The following is an 18,014-nucleotide window of genomic DNA, read 5'->3' as shown; positions in this document are numbered from 1 at the left end:
TCACATGAAAAGGAATGGATTTTTTAAACACATGTACTGCCTGGCTCATCCTGTTTCCTAAATCTCAGGCTTCAGGTCTTTCATCAACTTTGGAAACTTTAAAGGCATTATCTCTTGAAGTCATGCCTCTCTTCTCCACTTCTGGAATCTTCAAAAAGGATCTTGTCATTCTGGCATCCACGTCTTAGCCTGTGTCTTCATCTCTCTGCATTGCCCTCGAGTCTGGGTTATGTCCTCAGGCCCATCTTTCCATTCCTGAGGCCTGTCTCGAGTGGCGCCTTATCTGATGTTAATCTAGCCACTGAGTATTTCATTTCGGTGCAAATATTTTCCATGTCTAGCAGTCCTATTTGGTTCTCTTTCTGATCTTTTTGGATGATGTCCTGTCCTCGTCTTATATTTTCAATCACTTTATTATGTCTTCAATAGTTTTATTTTGGGGAGGGCGGGGGCACACTGACTGGCTTGTGGGATCTTAGTTCCCCAAGCAGGGACTGAACCTGGGTCCTCAGAAGTGAAAGTATGGAATCCTAACCACTGGCTGCCAGGGAATTCCCTCAAGTAGTTTTGAATTCATGGACTTTATAGTGTCTTGCCCACAGTTCTTAGAACAGTTGGAACAACAGTTACTAGAAATTCTTGGGGGGCGGAATTGAGTCCAGTCTGTTGCATACATGGACTCTCACTCACTGTGGGCTATTCTCTCAAGTATTCAGTCACTGTGGATCACATATTCGTTTTCACTAAGGACTTTCCTTTTTCCTGTGTAGGTAGACATTTGTGTCCTTGCCTGAGAGGTAAAGGGACTTGCCCTCAGTCACAAAGCTAGAAAGTGGCAGAGCCAGGTAGTCTGGCTCCAAAGCCTGGGTCCTTGTCACCAGCAAGCAGGCTGCCTTCCACAGTTCACACTCTTAACAGAGGGTGAGCAGCAGGGTGGGGATATCCATTCTCCTCTCCTAAAATATCGCGGGGACCTTCAAGATGGCAGAGCAGTAAGATGTGGCGATCACCTTCCTCCCCACAGATACATCAAAAATACATCTACATGTGGAACAACTCTCCTAAAATATCTTCTTTCTCTGAGAGAAAGAAGTATTACTTCTTTCTGAGTAATACTTCTGAGAAAGAAGTATTAGGGGAATAATAGAACCTCCACTGCAGACACCCATGACTCAAGAAGTGATCCAAGACCAAGGAGATTTGTAGCATTTCTTTGGTGTGTTACAGGGAGAAGCAGAGTCGGAAAGAATGCCAGATGACAGATTAGTAAACTGCTTAGATTTTGATCTTTGAAAAAAAAAAAACCTACCTGGGATTTATTTTATGAGTGTGGGAAGCACCTTATTAAAAGTTCACCTTCCTTGTATTACTAGTTTTGATTTGCATTTCTCTACTAATGAGCAATTTGAGCATCTTTTCATGTGTTTATTAGTTGTCTGTATGTCTTCTTTCGGAGAAGGCAATGGCACCCCACTCAGTACTCTTGCCTGGAAAATCCCATGGATGGAGGAGCCTGGTAGGCTGCAGTCCATGGGGTTGCTAAGAGTTGGACACGACTGAGTAACTGCACTTTCACTTTTCACTTTCATGCACTGGAGAAGGAAATGGCAACCCACTCCAGTGTTCTTGCCTGGAGAATCCTAGGGACAGGGGAGCCTGGTGGGCTGCCGTCTATGGGGTCGCACAGAGTCGGACACGACTGAGGCGACAGCAGCAGCAGCAGCAGCATGTCTTCTTTGGAGAAATGTCTATTTAGGTCTTCTGCCCACTTTTTGATTGGGTTGTTTTTCTGGTGTTGAGCTGTATGAGCTGCCTTCGTATTTTGGAGAGGGGTGGGATAGGGTAGGAAGTGGTAGGGAGGTTCAAGAGGGAAAGTGAAAGTCACTCAGTCGTGTTCGACTCTTTGTGACCCCATGGACTGTAGTCCATGGAATTCTCCAGGCCAGGATACTGGAGTGGGTGGCCTTTCCCTTCTCCAGGGGATCTTCCCAACCCAGGGACCGAACCCAGGTCTCCCGCATTGCAGGCAGATTCTTTACCAGCTGAGCCAAAAGGGAAGCCCAAGAATACTACAGTGGGTAGCCTATCCCTTCTCCAGTGGATCTTCCCGATTGTAATTTAACCGGGGTCTCCTGCATTGCAGGCGACTTCTTTACCAACTGAGCTATTGGAGAAGCCCTTTCAAAAGGGAGGGGACACATGTATACCTATGGTTGATTCATGTTGATGTATGGCAGAAACCAACACAATATTGTAAAGCAATTATCTTCCAATTAGAAATAAAATTTTTTAAAAAGTTCACCATACTGCAACAGGTACTAAATAAGCCCTAGAGATCAAATCCACAGTATAATGAATATAGACAACAATATTGTACCCTAGGGCTTCCCTGGGGGCTCAAATGGTAAAGAATCCACCTGCAATGCAGGAGACCTGGGTTAGGTCCCTGGGTTGGGAAGATCCCCTGGAAAAGGGAATGGCTACCCACTCCAGTATTCTTGCCTGGAAAATTCCACGGACAGAGGAGCCTGGCGGGCTACAATCCATGGGGTCTCAAAGAGTTGGACATGACTGAGTGACTAACACTTTCACTTTTCATTGTGCTATAATCATCAAACTTGCTGAGACTAGAATGTAATTATTCCAACCACTAAAATGATAATTATGTAATATGATAGACAAGCTAATTATTGCTGCAATGGTGATCATATTATAATATATAAATGGATCAAATTAACATGTTGTACACCTTGAATTACACAATGTTATATGTCAAATATATTACAATCAATCAACCAATCAATCAAACCTCTAAAAAACAAAAAATGAAAAGAAAGTTGGCCTTCCCCAACTCTCCTCTCTGACAGTGATTTCTTCAGGGATCTTAGAGACTACCTGCTCCCCAGGACTCACCTTGTCGGCCAGCAGCTCTCTGATCTTGCTGGCCTGCAGTCGGAACCGGAAAAGCTGGGTTTCTAGGGCCAAGCAGCGCTTCTGCCAGTCCACACTGGCCCGCGTCTCCACCGTGAGTTCTGCCATGATGGGAGCACCTTGTGGAGATTCCAGGGCGCCCTGAGGACCAGCATACAGAGAAGGGAAAAGATAAGTGTGTGAGGAGGAGTTCGGTGGGGAAAGGAGGAGATCGACGGAAAGCAGAGGAAACAGGGTGGGGAAGGTAAGTGAGCCTGGCTCTCCCTCTGTCCCATGGGCAAGTTCTGAGCTCAGCTGGTCCTGTTTCATCATATGGCAGCTGTGCAGCCTCAGAAAAATCACAAAACCTGAGAAACCGCAAGGAGAACCTTGTCTCACTGTTACAGAAGTGAAAAGCAGGGCTCACTGGTTTTTCATTCAATTATCCATTTAACAAAAATGTGTTCATTACAAATATTCAGTGCCAGACACTGTTCTAGACATTGGAGATGCAAAGGGAAATGAAAGAGGTCCCCGTGTCTTTTCAAACAACTCTTTGGAAAAGTCTAATTGCAAAATTACAATGTAGTCACAATTACTAATCAATATGCAAATAAGAGGAAGCAGAGAAATGGAGTGGACTGTGCTAGGGGGAGGGTGTTGAGGGAAAGCTTAAACTGGGTAGCAGATTCATCCATGATCACAAGGCTAACTGGAGATAGAACTGTGATTCCCAGCTGGGTACTGATTTTTTACAACAATAAAGATTTCAGATGGGGAAAAAAAAATGGAACGAAAATGTAATCTTCAAATTTCCTTGACAAGTTTCTATTCAGTTGGGATTTCATATGTTGTCATCAAATCATCCTGTTTTGGAACAGATTCCCACTTTCCTTTAAGTTATAAAATGCAAACCAGAAAATTGGTAGGTATTTTTCTATAGCCTCTGGAGGAAACCGTGGGCTTCCCAGGTAGCTCAGCTGTAAAGAACCCACCTGCCAATGCAGGAGACACAGGAGACACGGGTTCGATCCCTGGGTTGGGAAGATCCCCTGAAGGAAGAAATGGCAACCCATTCCAGTATTCTTGCCATGGAAAATCCCATGGACAGAGGAGCCTAGCGGATCATTCCATAGGGTCGCAAAGAGTTGGACACAACTGAGTGACTAAGCATGCACACACACTGGAGGAAACCACAAATCTTTAGAATACATTCCAGACAGATGCAGAACAAGCCAAGCAGACACCTATAATATCCCCAGCCAGGGGAATTTACCCAGATGTCTCCTGAAGAGAAACAAACCTGGGTCAGGGATGAGAAAATGAAGAAGAAGAATGTGTATATGTGCATGAGAAGGGAGATATAGACGCAGAGGGGGAACAGAGCAGAGAAGGGCTGGAAGACACATCCATCACAGGACTTTTTAAATCCCCTTTCTAGGGTGCTTTCCACTCCAGTACTCTTGCCTGGAAAATCCCATGGACGGAGGAGCCTGGTAGGCTGCAGTAAGTGGTGTCGCTAAGAGTCGGACACGACTGAGTGACTTCACTTTCACTTTTCCCTTTCATGCATTGGAGAAAGAAATGGCAACCCACTCCAGTATTCTTGCCTGGAGAATCCCAGGGACAGGGGAGCCTAGTGGGCTGCTGTCTATGGGGTCAAACAGAGTCGGACATGACTGAAGCAACTTAGCAGCAGTAGGGTGCTTTTAATAATTATGCTTGACAATAAGCATAAATTTGGTCTGTCCTAAACCATGACATATGGTCTCCCTACTATCAGGTGATTTTAAAGAATGATTGTTAATTTTCTAGGTTGATACTTTTTTTTTCATTAAAAAACTGGGGGCAGTATTGGAAATAAAAGCAAAAATAAACAAATGGGACCTAATTAAAATTAAAAACTTCTGCACAACAAAGGAAACTATTAGCAAGGTGAAAAGGCAGCCTTCAGAATGGGAGAAAATAATAGCAAATGAAGCAACTGACAAACAACTAATCTCAAAAATATACAAGCAACTCCTACAGCTCAACTCCGGAAAAATAAATGACCCAATCAAAAAATGGGCCAAAGAACTAAATAGACATTTCTCCAAAGAAGACATACAGATGGCTAACAAACACATGAAAAGATGCTCAACATCACTCATTATCAGAGAAATGAAAATCAAAACCACTATGAGGTACCATTTCACGCCAGTCAGAATGGCTGCAATCAATAAGTCTACAAGCAATAAATGCTGGAGAGGGTGTGGAGAGAAGGGAACTCTCTTGCACTGTTGGTGGGAATGCAAACTAGTACAGACACTATGGAGAACAGTGTGGAGATTCCTTAAAAAACTGGAAATAGAACTGCCTTATGATCCAGCAATCCCACTGCTGGGCATACACACTGAGGAAACCAGAAGGGAATGAGACACATGTACCCCAATGTTCATCGCAGCACTGTTTATAATAGCCAGGACATGGAAGCAACCTAGATGCCCATCAGCAGATGAATGGATAAGAAAGCTGTGATACATATACACAATGGAGTATTACTCAGCCATTAAAAAGAATACATTTGAGTCAGTTCTAATGAGATGGATGAAACTGGAGCCTATTATACAGAGTGAAGTAAGCCAGAAAGAAAAACACCAATACAGTATACTAACGCATATATATGGAATTTAGAAAGATGGAAACAATAACCCTGTGTACGAGACAGCAAAAGAGACACCGATGTATAGATCAGTCTTATGAACTCTGTGGGAGAGGGAGAGGGTGGGGAGATTTGGGAAAATAGCATTGAAACATGTATAATATCATGTATGAAACGGGTCGCCAGTCCAGGTTTGATGCACGGTACTCGATGCTTGGGGCTGGTGCACTGGGACGAACCAGAGGGAGGTGAGGGGAGGGAGGAGGGTGGAGGGTTCAGGATGGGGAACGCGGGTGGCAGATTCATTTCAATATTTGGCAAAACTAATACAATATTGTACAGTTTAAAAATAAAATAAAATAAAAATAATAATAATAATAAAAATAAAATAAAAATAAATCTACTGTTTATTCTCACCCTTCAAAAAAAAACCAAAAAAAAAAAACCCGGGGGCAGGGACTGTGCTATGTAGCATGTGGGATCTTAGTTCCCTGACCAGGAATTGAACTTGTGCCCTCTGCAGTGGAAGCATGAGTCTTAGGTTGATAATATATTTTAATGTTATCTTTTAGAGATAAATATGGCTTACAGGTGAAACGATGTAATGCCTGGGGTTTGCTTTAAAACACTTCACCATAGGAGGTGAGAGGCTGGTATATAGGAGGTGAGAGGCTGGTATACAGGAGGTGAGAAGCTGGTATATAGGAGATGAGAGAGATATATGCAATAAGACTTGTCAAAACACTGATAATTTCTTAAACTGGGTGATGGGTATACTGGTCTCTCTACTTGAATATATGCCTGGAATTTCCCATAATAAAAATTTGTCTTTAGAGAACAGACTTGTGGTTGTCAACGGGAGTGGGGAGAGATGGACTTGGAGTTTGGGATAAGCAGATGAGAACTATCAAATTTAGAATGGATAAACAACAAGGTCCTACCATAGCAGGGAACTATATCCATTCTCCTGGGATAAAACATAATGGAAAAGAACATTAAAAAAGAATGTATACACCACATTAACAAATTGAAAGATAAAAACCATATGGTTATCTCAACAGATGCAGAGAAAGACTGACAAAATTCAACATCCGTTTATGATAAAAACCCTCCACAAAGCAGGCACAGAAGGAACATACTTCAATATAATAAAAGCCATATATGATAAACCCACAGCAAACATTATCCTCAATGGTGAAAAATTGAAAGCATTTCCCCTAAAGTCAGGAATAAGACAAGGGTGCCCACTCTCACCACTATTCAACATAGTTCTGGAAATTTTAGCCACAGCAATCAGAAAAGAAAAAGAAATAAAAGGAATCCAGATTGGAAAAGAAGAAGTAAAACTCTCACTGTTTGCAGATGACATGATCCTCTACATAGAAAACCCTAAACACTCCACCAGAAAATTGCTAGAGCTAATCAATGAATATAGTAAAGTTGCAGGATATAAAATTAACACACAGAAATCCCTTGCATTCTTATACAAATTAGGGAAATTAAGGAAACAATTCCATTCACCATTGCAATGAAAAGAATAAAATACTTAGGAATAAATCTACCTAAGGAAACAAAAGACCTATATATAGAAAACTATAAAACACTGATGAAAGAAATCAAAGATGACACAAATAGATGGAGAAATATACCATGTTCATGGATCCAAAGAATCAATACAGTGAAAATGAGTATACTACCCAAAGCAATCTATAGATTCAATGCAATCCCTATCAAGCTACCAACAGTATTTTTCAGAGAACTAGAACAAACAATTTCACAATTTGTATGGAAAGACAAAAAACCTTGAATAGCCAAAGCAATCTTGAGAAAGAAGAATGGAACTAGAGGAATCAACCTGCCTGACTTCAGACTCTACTACAAAGCTACAGTCATCAGGACAGTATGGTACTGGCACAAAGACAGAAACATAGATCAATGGAACAAAATAGAAAGCCCAGAGATAAATCCACACACCTATGGACACCTTCTTTGACAAAGGAGGCAAGAATATACAGTGGAGAAAACACAATCTATTTAACAAGTGGTGCTGGGAAAACTGGTCAACTACTTGTAAAAGAATGAAACTAGAACACTTTCTAACACCATACACAAAAATAAACTCAAAATGGATTAAAGATCTAAAGGTAAGACCAGAAACTATAAAAATCCTAGAGGAAAACATAGGCAAAACACCCTCTGACATAAATCACAGCAGGATCCTCTATGACCTACCTCCCAGAGTAATGGAAATAAAAGCAAAAATAAACAAATGGGATCTAATTAAACTTAAAAGCTTTTGCAGAACGAAGGAAACTATAAGCAAAGTGAAAAGACAGCCTTCAGAATGGGAGAAAATAATAGCAAACAAAGCAATTGACAAAGAATTAATCTCAAAAATATACAAGCAGCTCCTGCAGCTCAATTCCAGAAAAATAAACGACCCAATCAAAAAATGGACCAAAGAACTAAACAGACATTTCTCCAAAGAAGACATACAGATGGCTAACAAACACATGAAAAGATGCTCAACATCACTCATTATCAGAGAAATGCAAATCAAAACCACAAAGAGGTATCATCTCACACCAGTCAGAATGGCTGCTATCAAAAAGTCTACAAACAATAAATGCTGGAGAGGGTGCAGAGAAAAAGGAACCCTTTTACACTGTTGGTGGGAATGCAAACTAGTACAGCCACTATGGAGAACAGTGTGGAGATTCCTTAAAAAACTGGAAACAGAACTCCCGTACAACCCAGCAATCCCACTGCTGAGCATACACACTGAGGAAACCAGAATTGAAAGAGCCACATGTACCCCAATGTTCATTGCAGCCCTGTTTGCAATAGCCAGGACATGGAAGCAACCTAGATGTCCATTGGCAGATGAATGGATAAGAAAGCTGTGGTACAAAAACACCATGGAATAGTATTCAGCTATCAAAAAGAATGCATTTGAATAAGTTCTAATGAGGTGGATAAAACTGGAGCCTATTATACAGAGTGAAGTAAGTCAGAAAGAAAAACACCAATACAGTATATTAACACATATATATGGAATTTAGAAAGATGGTAATGACGACCCTATATGCAAGACAGCAAAAGAGACACAGATGTAAAGAACAGACTTTTGGACTCTGTGGGAAAAGGCGAGGGTGGGATGATTTGAGAGAATAGCATTGAATCATGTATATTGTCACATGTGAAATAGATCGCCAGTCCAGGTTTGATGCATGAGATAGGGTACTCAGGGCTGGTGCACTGGGATGACCGTGAGGGACGGGATGGGGAGGGATGTGGGATGGGGGTTCAGGATGGGGAACACATGTACATCCATGTGATTCATGTCCATGTATGGCAGAAACCACTACAATATTGTAAAGTAATTAGCCTCCAGTTAAAATAAACACATTTTAAAAATAAATAAAAAAGAATGTATATATGTGTATAACTGAGTCACTTTGCTGTACAGCAGAAATTGGCACAACATTGTAAATCAACTATATTTCAATAAAAAAAAGAGAGATGAAAAAATCTGTCGTTTTAAAAAAATCTCTTTTCCCTTCTTCAGGAGACACATGGTCTCAGAAAACCCAGCCACCTCCTGTATGTCACTAAATATTACCCTGGGGCACCAGTGAGCCTGTCTTTGGTAGGTTCACCACCAATATGCCTCCCACCTGACATGTGACCTCTACAATATCTTTCTCCCATTATACACCACAAACAGCTATTATCTACTGAGTCCTTATTGTATACCAAGCACATGTGGCCTCTTTCATTGTCATGAGAACCCATGAGACAAGGAGTGGGAATTAGTCCACACTCTCAGGTAAGGACTCTGAGGAACAGAGTCTGTGGCTGGTAAGCAGCAGGGCTGAGATTCTCATTCTAAAGTGCCTACTCTTAGCCACTGAGCTCCTTACCCATCCAAAAACTGCAAGAACTGATTTCACAAAGAGTGGAATGGAGAAGACTTCCCTGGTGGTCACTGGTTAAGACTCCAGGTTCCCAATGCAGGGGGCCTGGATTCCAGCCCTGGTCAGGGAACTAGGTCCCACATGCGACAGCCAAAGATCCTGCATGCTGCAACTAAGCCCTGGCACAGCCAAATAAATAAAAATAAGTAAGTATTAAAAAAATTAATAAAAACTTGCATTGTTTTTTAAAAAAGAGTAGAGCAGACTGTTAAGAATGAAACATTTTATAGGCTCTCTCAAGATCCTCAGTGCAAAGGTGAACCTATACCTTAGACTTCCCAGGGCACCCTGGTCTCATATATTCTGACCCTTTATCCTCCATAAGCATGGAGGATATTTGTCATGTGCCCTTTTTGTTTAAAAAACAAGGTCAGTAGACCTGTAGAGAAAGGCCCAACAACGAAACCACTGACAGGTCAGGTGATGGAGCCTTTCGGTTCTGGGCACTCAGAACACTGGACACATGATCTCAGTCCTGCGCTCCCAGAACTGTCATCCCAAACAATTCGACATTGTGACCTCCCAGCGATCCCCACCTCAAAAGACTGGGACCAACTGGAACGGGCAGGAAGACAAAAGACAAAAACAAAACATGACCTTCTCTGAGCTAAGATCACAGCTGAAAAGACACAACAGAACCTTGTGGGGCCTCCATAGAAGGCCCGGAGGCTTCATGTTTAGTTTTCTTTGTCCTTTAGAGGGGATTTCACTTTCCCTGCCTAAGTACAAAAAGTGGCAGACCGAAGCTAGGACCTTAGAACCTTGCAACCTAGCCCGGGGCTAAGAATTAGCAGTAAAAGCACCCAAGTAAAACCAAAGGGCAGCAGAAACTCAATTCTTTTGTGTTGTTTAAAAAAAGTTTGGTGAGTGTTAATTCCCTCTTACCAATTGCCAAAGCTGCAGCTCAGATTCTGCTGGAGGGCAGAAACCCAAATTATCAAAATCTCCAGGGACTTTGGAAATAAAATACATCACTGGTCTCTACCCCACGGTGATACCTGAGATTATACCTAGTCTGGAAGGAGTTCTTTCCCCAATCCAGCATCTTCATGACATCACAGTTTTTAGAAGTGCTCAGCTTAATCCTCTCCCTGCCTTGGGGATGCTGGTGAAGGAGCTGGCACTCTTGTTAGGCTTGTCTCAGCATGTGAGTGGAACTAAGAGGTTTCTAAATGGATATAGAGCAAGGTGCCTGCTGTGAAATCAAGACCCAGAGGCTCTTTCAACAGAGGCAGGTGGCTGGAGCTGCAGCTTTAGTATGCAGGATGTTAGGGGGAGATACCAGTAAGTTGAACCTCAGCTGCTAAGTCACCTTGCATTTGAACCGCCCATAAAGATGTGCAAGGATAAGCAGAAATGAACTTGCAGAATGGTCCTTAACTCTTCAAAGCATTGCTTTGTCAGGTGTTATTTCTCTCGTTACCCTCTCGATATCCCCGAGATGGAGGCCAAGTGATACAATTCACACTGAACAGGTGAGCAAACTCCTCGCATCGGTGACTTGCTCAGGGACACAGAGGCAAGTAGTATCAGAGCTGGACTAAGAATCCTGATCTCCCAACATCTAGAACTGTCCTCTTTCCATGAAGATGCTTCTATAGTGGCTGCTGCTGCTGCTGCTGCTGCTAAGTCGCTTCAGTCGTGTCCGACTCTGTGTGACCCCAGAGACAGCAACCCACCAGGCTCCCTCGTCCCTGGGATTCTCCAGGCAAGAACACTGGAGTGGGTTGCCATTTCCTTCTCCAATGCATGAAAGTGAAAAGTGAAGTCACTCAGTCGTGTCCGACTCTTAGCGACCCCATGGACTGCAGCCTACCAGGCTCCTCCGTCCATGGGATTTGCCAGGCAAGAGTACTATAGCGGCAGTGGAGTCTTATGCTACCAGGCTAGCCTAATGAAGATACAGCATTAATGTGCTGCGTTAGATGGGGAAATGACAGAAGGGATATGAGCTGGGGACAAACCCCAGCTCAACTGTTTGTTTCACGTTTTATCCTGGAAAGCTTCACACACACACAAGTAGGGAGGACAGTACAATAAATCCCCATGTGCCCTCCGGCCAGCTATAATGATCACCAACTCATAGTTGCTCTTGTGAAACCTAGTTCTCAATTCCCACTAGTGCCCAGCATGCTGAATGGCTTGGCAGGCAAGAGTCAAATGGTTGCCATGGCCTTGGCACCTGCTTTAGAACTCCCTAAGGCTCCCAGCGCTCTGGACTGACACGGCCACAGAGGTTAGCAGAGACATGCCTCAAGAGGCAGGGGCCATGGGTAGAAGGGTGGTGGAAAGAGGCAAGAGGAAGTTGTTAGGTGACTTCAGTCTGTATCAGAGAAAACACAAACTTGACCTGGGATAGCTCTGGAAACTTTAGGGATATGGACCAGAAATGGACAAAATGCTGACAGTAAATTTAACTTAACCAATTTTTGTTAGATGATTCCTATGTGTGAGGCTGGAGACACAAAGAGGAACAAAGACCCTGTAGTTTGTGAGGTTTCAGGTCTATGGTCTGAATATCCTGCAACCTTCCTGCAAAGACGGCCAATCAGAGCAAGTGCCTGAAGTCGCTGCAGGAGGCATCAGAAAGTAACAGGGACTGCGTTCTGGGTGCAGTCTCCACTAGGCTGTCCTGTGTCACCTCACTGTGGCTCACTCCCTGAGCGTGAGCACCTTCTGTGAGTCCCACTCACTAGCAGTGGGCTTCTGAAAGGGCTGTGCAGATGAGGCTGACTACCTGCCCAGCTCTGGGCGAGGAAGAGCCCCTTTTCTGGGGATGAAGCCGGAGGGAGGGTGAGTGCACACAGGGGCACAGCTCCCTCAATCTGATCTCCGACTGTTATCTGATCAAGCCAACAACATGCATTTTACCTCTTTCGCATGCTGAGTGAGCATCCCATTTCACAATGGTGGGAGAGTCAGGAAAAGGTGAGCATGTTACAGACTTCTGGGACACAAATCCCAAAAGGGGCTAAGAAATCCAGGAATATAGCATCCCTCAGACAAAAACCAACAAAAAGAAATGGCAGAGTGTAGTACTCAAGATCCTGAGGTTTGGCGCCAAACAGACCTGGGTTTGAATACTGACTCAAGAACGAACTGTGACCTTCAACCATCTGCTTGACTTCTCTGAACCTATTTGAAATTGAAGGCAATAATATTTGAAAGGAGCACAATAATATTAGATCGAACCATGTGAAACTGTCAACACTTAACCATTTTTTGACTTTCAAAAATGGCAATTTCATAGTCCACACTATGTTGGATTTTTTTGAGAATCAAAGGAGGTATTATAATACAAAAGCCTGGCACACAGGAAGTACTCAATAAATAACAGCTACTATCAACAAACAAAAGGCAAACCAACAGTGCCCTGGGCATATTTGGAGATGTGCTCAACACCATTATCAGAGAGCAAGTCAGGAGATTTTTTAAAAAGTCTTTTATCTTAGGACTTTTATCCTGATGGTCCAGCGGTTAAGACTCTGGGTTTCCAACGCAGGGGGAATGGGTTCGATCTCTGGTCAGAGAACCAAGATCCCACATGCTGTGCAGTGTGGCCAAATAAAAAAATTATTTACCTCTTTGTTTTTGAATACTAAGCAAAAGAGTATATGTACAAAGTAAGGCTTCTTCCCACCCCTGAACTCCAGGCAGAGTTTTCCCCAGAGGCAACCACTGTTAGGAGGATTTGAGTCTTTCTGAGATGTCCCTGCATATACAAGTGTCCATATGTATGCTGCACACACACACACACGCAAATGGTGGCATACTATACACACTGCACTTAATGTAACTCAGAGAGCTTCCTATATGTGCGTGTGTGCGTATGCATGCATGCTCACTCAGTCTGACGCTTTGCAACCCCATGGAATGCAGCCCACCAGGTTCCTCTGTCCATGGGATTTTCCCAGCAAGTACTGGAGTGGGTTGCCATTTCCTCCTCCAGGGGATCTTCCTGACTCAGGGATCAAACCCATGTCTCCTGAGTCTCCTGCACTGCAGGCGGATCCTTTACCACTGCGCCACCGGAGAAACCATGTACATATATAATAATATATACCTGCCCCATTCTTCCCTCAAGCTTTTTAATAGCTATATTGTATTCTCTTGTATGGCTATTACCTGATTTCATTTGAGTCCCTAATTGACAGACACTTGGGTTGTTTTAAACCTTTCACTAAAACTGTGCTACAATGAATACTCAATGAATAGACATTATTTCATACACATCTCAGTTTATCCCAAGGATAAAGTCCCAGAAATGGAACTGTACCGCTGAGTGATGTACATTTTGCAATGGCCAAAGAGTTTCAACTGCCCTCCCCTGAGGCTATTCTAATTCATACTCCAGCCAGCAATAAGCACCAATTTCCCCACAGAGGTGGTCAGTTTTTAATTCGTTTTTGACAGAAGGGTTGGCCAGAGAACACAGGATGGTGGCTCAGTGGCCAGACTGCTATGGAGTCACTTGGATCAGTAGTGAGGGGATCCTGACACTTCAGCGCCAGCATGTGGAACGCACTCTTCAACCCACAGGGAGCACAGAGTTCTGCAGTTACACAGCCTCAAATGGGGCTTCCCCGGTGGCTCAGGCGGTAAAGAATCTGCCTGCAATGTGGGAGATCTGGGTTTGATCCCTGGGTCAGACAGATCCCCTGGAGAAGGAACTGACAACCCACTCCAGTATTCTTGCCAGGAGAATCCCATGGACAGAAGAACCTGGCAGGCTACAGTCCAGGGGTCCCAAAGAGTCAGACACGACTGAGCAATACACACACACAGCCTCATAGAGAGAAGATGGGAACAATATGGAGCACTCCTCTGCAAGCAGAGTGACTTCTTCCGGTAGCTGATGCCTTCTGGAGAGGGCAGAAGGGGTGCCAGAGGCATTTTCTCAGCTCACTTGTTAGTTTCAATTAGTAACCCAGCTCTGAACAGGCCCCCTCAGCAGCCTGTGGAGAAGGAGGGTGGTGAACAGCGATGTAAATGCAGTTTAAGAGGCTTCCGTTTGAGTCTTGCCTCCTCCACTTTTCAGTTATATGACCTTGGGCAAGTCACTGTTTTTCCGAGTCCTAATTTCCTCCTTTATAAAACGGGGATAATAACGTGCAGAAACACTCGAAGTGGTGTTCTATAAAGACTTAAGTGATGTTACCAAAGACACAATGTTTGCAGCATAGAAGACAGTCCAAAAAGTTTAAGGAGCAAATAACTTTTCCACTGAAGTTGATATTAAAATCATCTTTCAAGCAGCAGTTTTAGCCAGAACTAAAGCTTTGTCCTGAAGTTTCATGAGGTGTATTCATAGTAAAAGCTTACTTGTCCCTTGGCAGGAACAGATCCAGAGCTTCCCTGGTGGCTCAGTTGGTAAAGACCCTGCCTGCGATGCAGGAGACTTCCCGCAACACTTAGGTTCCATCCCTGGGTGGGTGAAGATTCTCCGGATAAGGAAATGGCAACCCAATGCAGCATTCTTGCCTGGGAAATCCGATGGACAGAGGAGCCTGGCAGGCTGCAGTCCATGGGGTCTCAAGAGTCAGACACGACTGAGCGACTAAACCACCAGGCACAGATCCAACAGAGAGCAGATCTACTCCCAAATGAGGGTCTTCATTGCCCCTGCCACCTCCATTAAGACCCCCCGCGCCCCGGTGACCGATTCCTCTCTAAGGCTTCTAGGACGCAAAGTTCCTGCTGTCATTTGGCGCCCGACTGGTTTTCTCTTCTGTTTGGCTGACCTGCCTCCATAAATCAAGCCTAATCCACCGGGACCCTAAGAGAACCACCTAGGAATCACAGAAGCGATAACCCGAGATGAGACCGGGAAGAAAGCGGGAGCCTGCTAGAGCTCAGGCAACTCGGTGGAAAGCCTGCAGGTTCGCTCCGAGGGCCCTTCCAGGGAGCAACTGGATCGAGCCGGTCCCAAACTCCGGATCCTCTCCAGGAAGGCTACTCCTCGCCTGTTGGTGCCAGTTCCCCGAGCCCGACGCTCCGTTCCCAGCGCTCCTGGCTGCTAGGAGCTTGTTTCCAGGTAGGGAGGCACCTGCTCCGGAATCGCCCTCCGGCCAGAGGCAGCGGATCCTCTCTCAGTCTAACCAAACACCCTCCCCGGCCAGCGAACCCTCACTCCCACGCCCGCGCGCACCGTATCTCTGCCCGAGGGGCTCCCGGGGGCCGCTCACCTCCAGCCAGATCCCGGGCGTCCCCGCCGCGCACCGGGCACACGGGCGCCTCCGGCGCGCGTCCGCCGCTGACCTTGCGTCGATCTCGCCCGAGTCCTCCGCGGCCGCCGGGTCTCCGCTCCCCGGCAGCAGGGGTCGGCGTGGGCGGGGCGGGCCGGGCTGGCCGGGGAGGTTTGCCCGCCCGCTGGCTGCACAAAAGCCGAGCCGACCTCGCAGAGCCCCATTCAATACTCCGCCGCGCCCCCTCCCCGCCCGCTCCTTTAAGGCAGAGCGCCAGGCTGGGTTCCCGGGGCAGCTCGCGGAGAGGCACAGGAAATGACCTCAGCAGGCTCCAGCCTCCCACCTCTCGGCACCGCCGCGCTCGTCCCTGGGGCGGCGGGGGCGGCGGCGGGGTCCCGCGGGCCGAGAGATGTCCCGAGCTCCGGCCCCGAGCTCTCTGCAGAGGCCGAAGCAGCGGCCACCTGGGGCGGCCGGGGCGCCCCAGCATCTCCTCAGCTCCCAACCAGCCTGAGACCCTCCCTGGATGGGGCGCAAGACCAGACCCTCCCCCGTCCCCCCTCGAAAGGAGGTTCCCGTGTTGGTCGAACGACTTGCAGGAACCGTCACGCCTGGATATTTGGAGCAGAAATCCTTATTTCAAAGAGTCTGTCCCATTGGGAGACCAAAGTTCTGATATGTAATATGAAGGAAAAAACAAAACTCACCGCAGCCTAGAGGGTAACTTGCTTGCGTCCGTACGTCTGTATGTATGCATGCACGCATTATTTATTTTAAAGGAGCCGGCGGGCCGAGGAACCGGAAAGGCAAACAGGACGTCGCCTGCGCGGGCAGCTCACCGTGCACCCTTGCAGCCCCTGCGCTCACCAGTACAATCCTAAACCTGCCGGGGGTTGGGGATGGGGGTGGAGCACTCAGTTTTTAGTTAGGTGGATATGGGGTAAAGACGATGAATATGGAGAATATTGCAGGAAAGGATCCACGTTTCAGAACAGCTTTCTTCCCCAATCCGGCAGGCTCTCAGGCTAGTTCTGAACAGAGGCAGACTCACCAGAGTTTCTCCCCAGGGACTTTGAAAGTTTCTTTCCAAGTGGTAGTGCCTCCCCGGCTGCACCCCACGTTTGAATCTGAGTGTCTGGAGGTTAGGCTGGAAAGTTGTGCAGTTAATAAGGCCTCCAAGTAATTCTCATGCACAATTTTGAGAGCCCAGACTCTGGAAAGCTGACTCATGTAGTTCAGGAGGCCAAGGGCGAAAGTTCAATAGGGTTAATGGGACTTCATGAGCTTACACGAGAGGGCAATGGCAACCCACTCCAGTACTCTTGCCTGGGAAATCCCATGGACGGAGGAGCCTGGTAGGCTGCAGTCCATGGGGTCGCGAAGAGTCGGACACGACTGAGCAACTTCACTTTCACTTTTCACTTTCATGCACTGGAGAAGGAAATGGCAACCCACTCCATATTCTTGCCTGGAGAATCCCAGGAATGGGAGCCTGGTGGGCTGCCTTCTATGGGGTCGCACAGAGTCGGACACGACTGACGTGACTTAGCAGCAGCAGCATGAGCTTACACATGGACTCATACCTCCTGAGGATTGGAATGGATCAACCCCAAACTGTGGGTAACTGGCCTCTGTCCCCTTCAAGACTGGAAATATTGCTAAGGAAGCCCCAAAACAAGTCCTGTGGAGTTTGTCAAGGAGACTTATGCTCATTCATGCATGCATTCACTCACTTTGAATAGGTAATCATTCACATAGTATAAATTTGAATTATTAATAATACCAAAGGGCTAACAATGAATAAGTCTTCTTCCTCCACTGTCCCTTGTCTGCTAGTGTGTGTGTATGCGTGTGTGTGTGTGTGTGTGTGTGTGTGTGTGTATGTGCACTCAGTCGTGTCTGACTCTTTGCAACCCCATGGACTGCAGCACGCCAGGCTTCCCTGTCCTTCACCATTTCCCAGAGCTTGCTCAAACTCATGTCCATTGAGTCGATGATGCCATCCAACCATCTCATCCTCTGTTGTCCCCTTCTCCTGCCTTCTGTCTTTCCTAGCATCAGGGTCTTTTCCAATGAGTTGGCTCTTCACATCAGGTGGCCAAAGTATTGAAGCTTCAGATTTAGCCTCAGTCCTTCCAGTGAATATTCAGGATTGATTTCCTTTAGGATTGACTGGTTTGATCTCCTTTCAGTCCAGGGGACTCTCAAGAGTCTTCTGCAACACCACAGTTCAAAAGCATCAATTCTTCGGCACTTAGCCTTCTTTATGGTCCAACTCTCACATCCATACATGATTACTAGAAA

The 18,014-nt window shown here is 45.6% G+C and overlaps 1 protein-coding gene across 3 annotated transcripts in view; it reads right to left on the bottom strand.

Annotated features, from left to right (window-relative positions):
• The window catches only part of PLEKHH1 (pleckstrin homology, MyTH4 and FERM domain containing H1), a 58,414-nt gene extending 41,977 nt beyond the window's left edge, over positions 1 to 16,437 (bottom strand). For 2 of the 3 annotated variants that reach the window (XM_070797749.1, XM_070797751.1), the window contains exons 1-2: positions 15,714 to 15,819; positions 2,914 to 3,072 (exon numbers count right to left, since the gene is read on the bottom strand). In XM_070797749.1, the coding sequence (XP_070653850.1) occupies positions 2,914 to 3,039 (126 nt within the window). In that variant the 5' untranslated portion in view covers positions 3,040 to 3,072; positions 15,714 to 15,819. Of the gene's footprint in view, positions 1 to 2,913; positions 3,073 to 15,713; positions 15,820 to 16,417 lie in introns of those variants that run through there. The other variant, XM_070797750.1, reaches the window with a different exon arrangement.
• Between the last annotated feature and the right edge of the window lie 1,577 nt (positions 16,438 to 18,014).

The sequence above is a fragment of the Bos indicus genome, chromosome 10 (assembly GCF_029378745.1).
Source record: "Bos indicus isolate NIAB-ARS_2022 breed Sahiwal x Tharparkar chromosome 10, NIAB-ARS_B.indTharparkar_mat_pri_1.0, whole genome shotgun sequence".
NCBI lineage: Eukaryota > Metazoa > Chordata > Mammalia > Artiodactyla > Bovidae > Bos > Bos indicus.
This window is presented reverse-complemented; position numbering and strand designations above follow the sequence as displayed.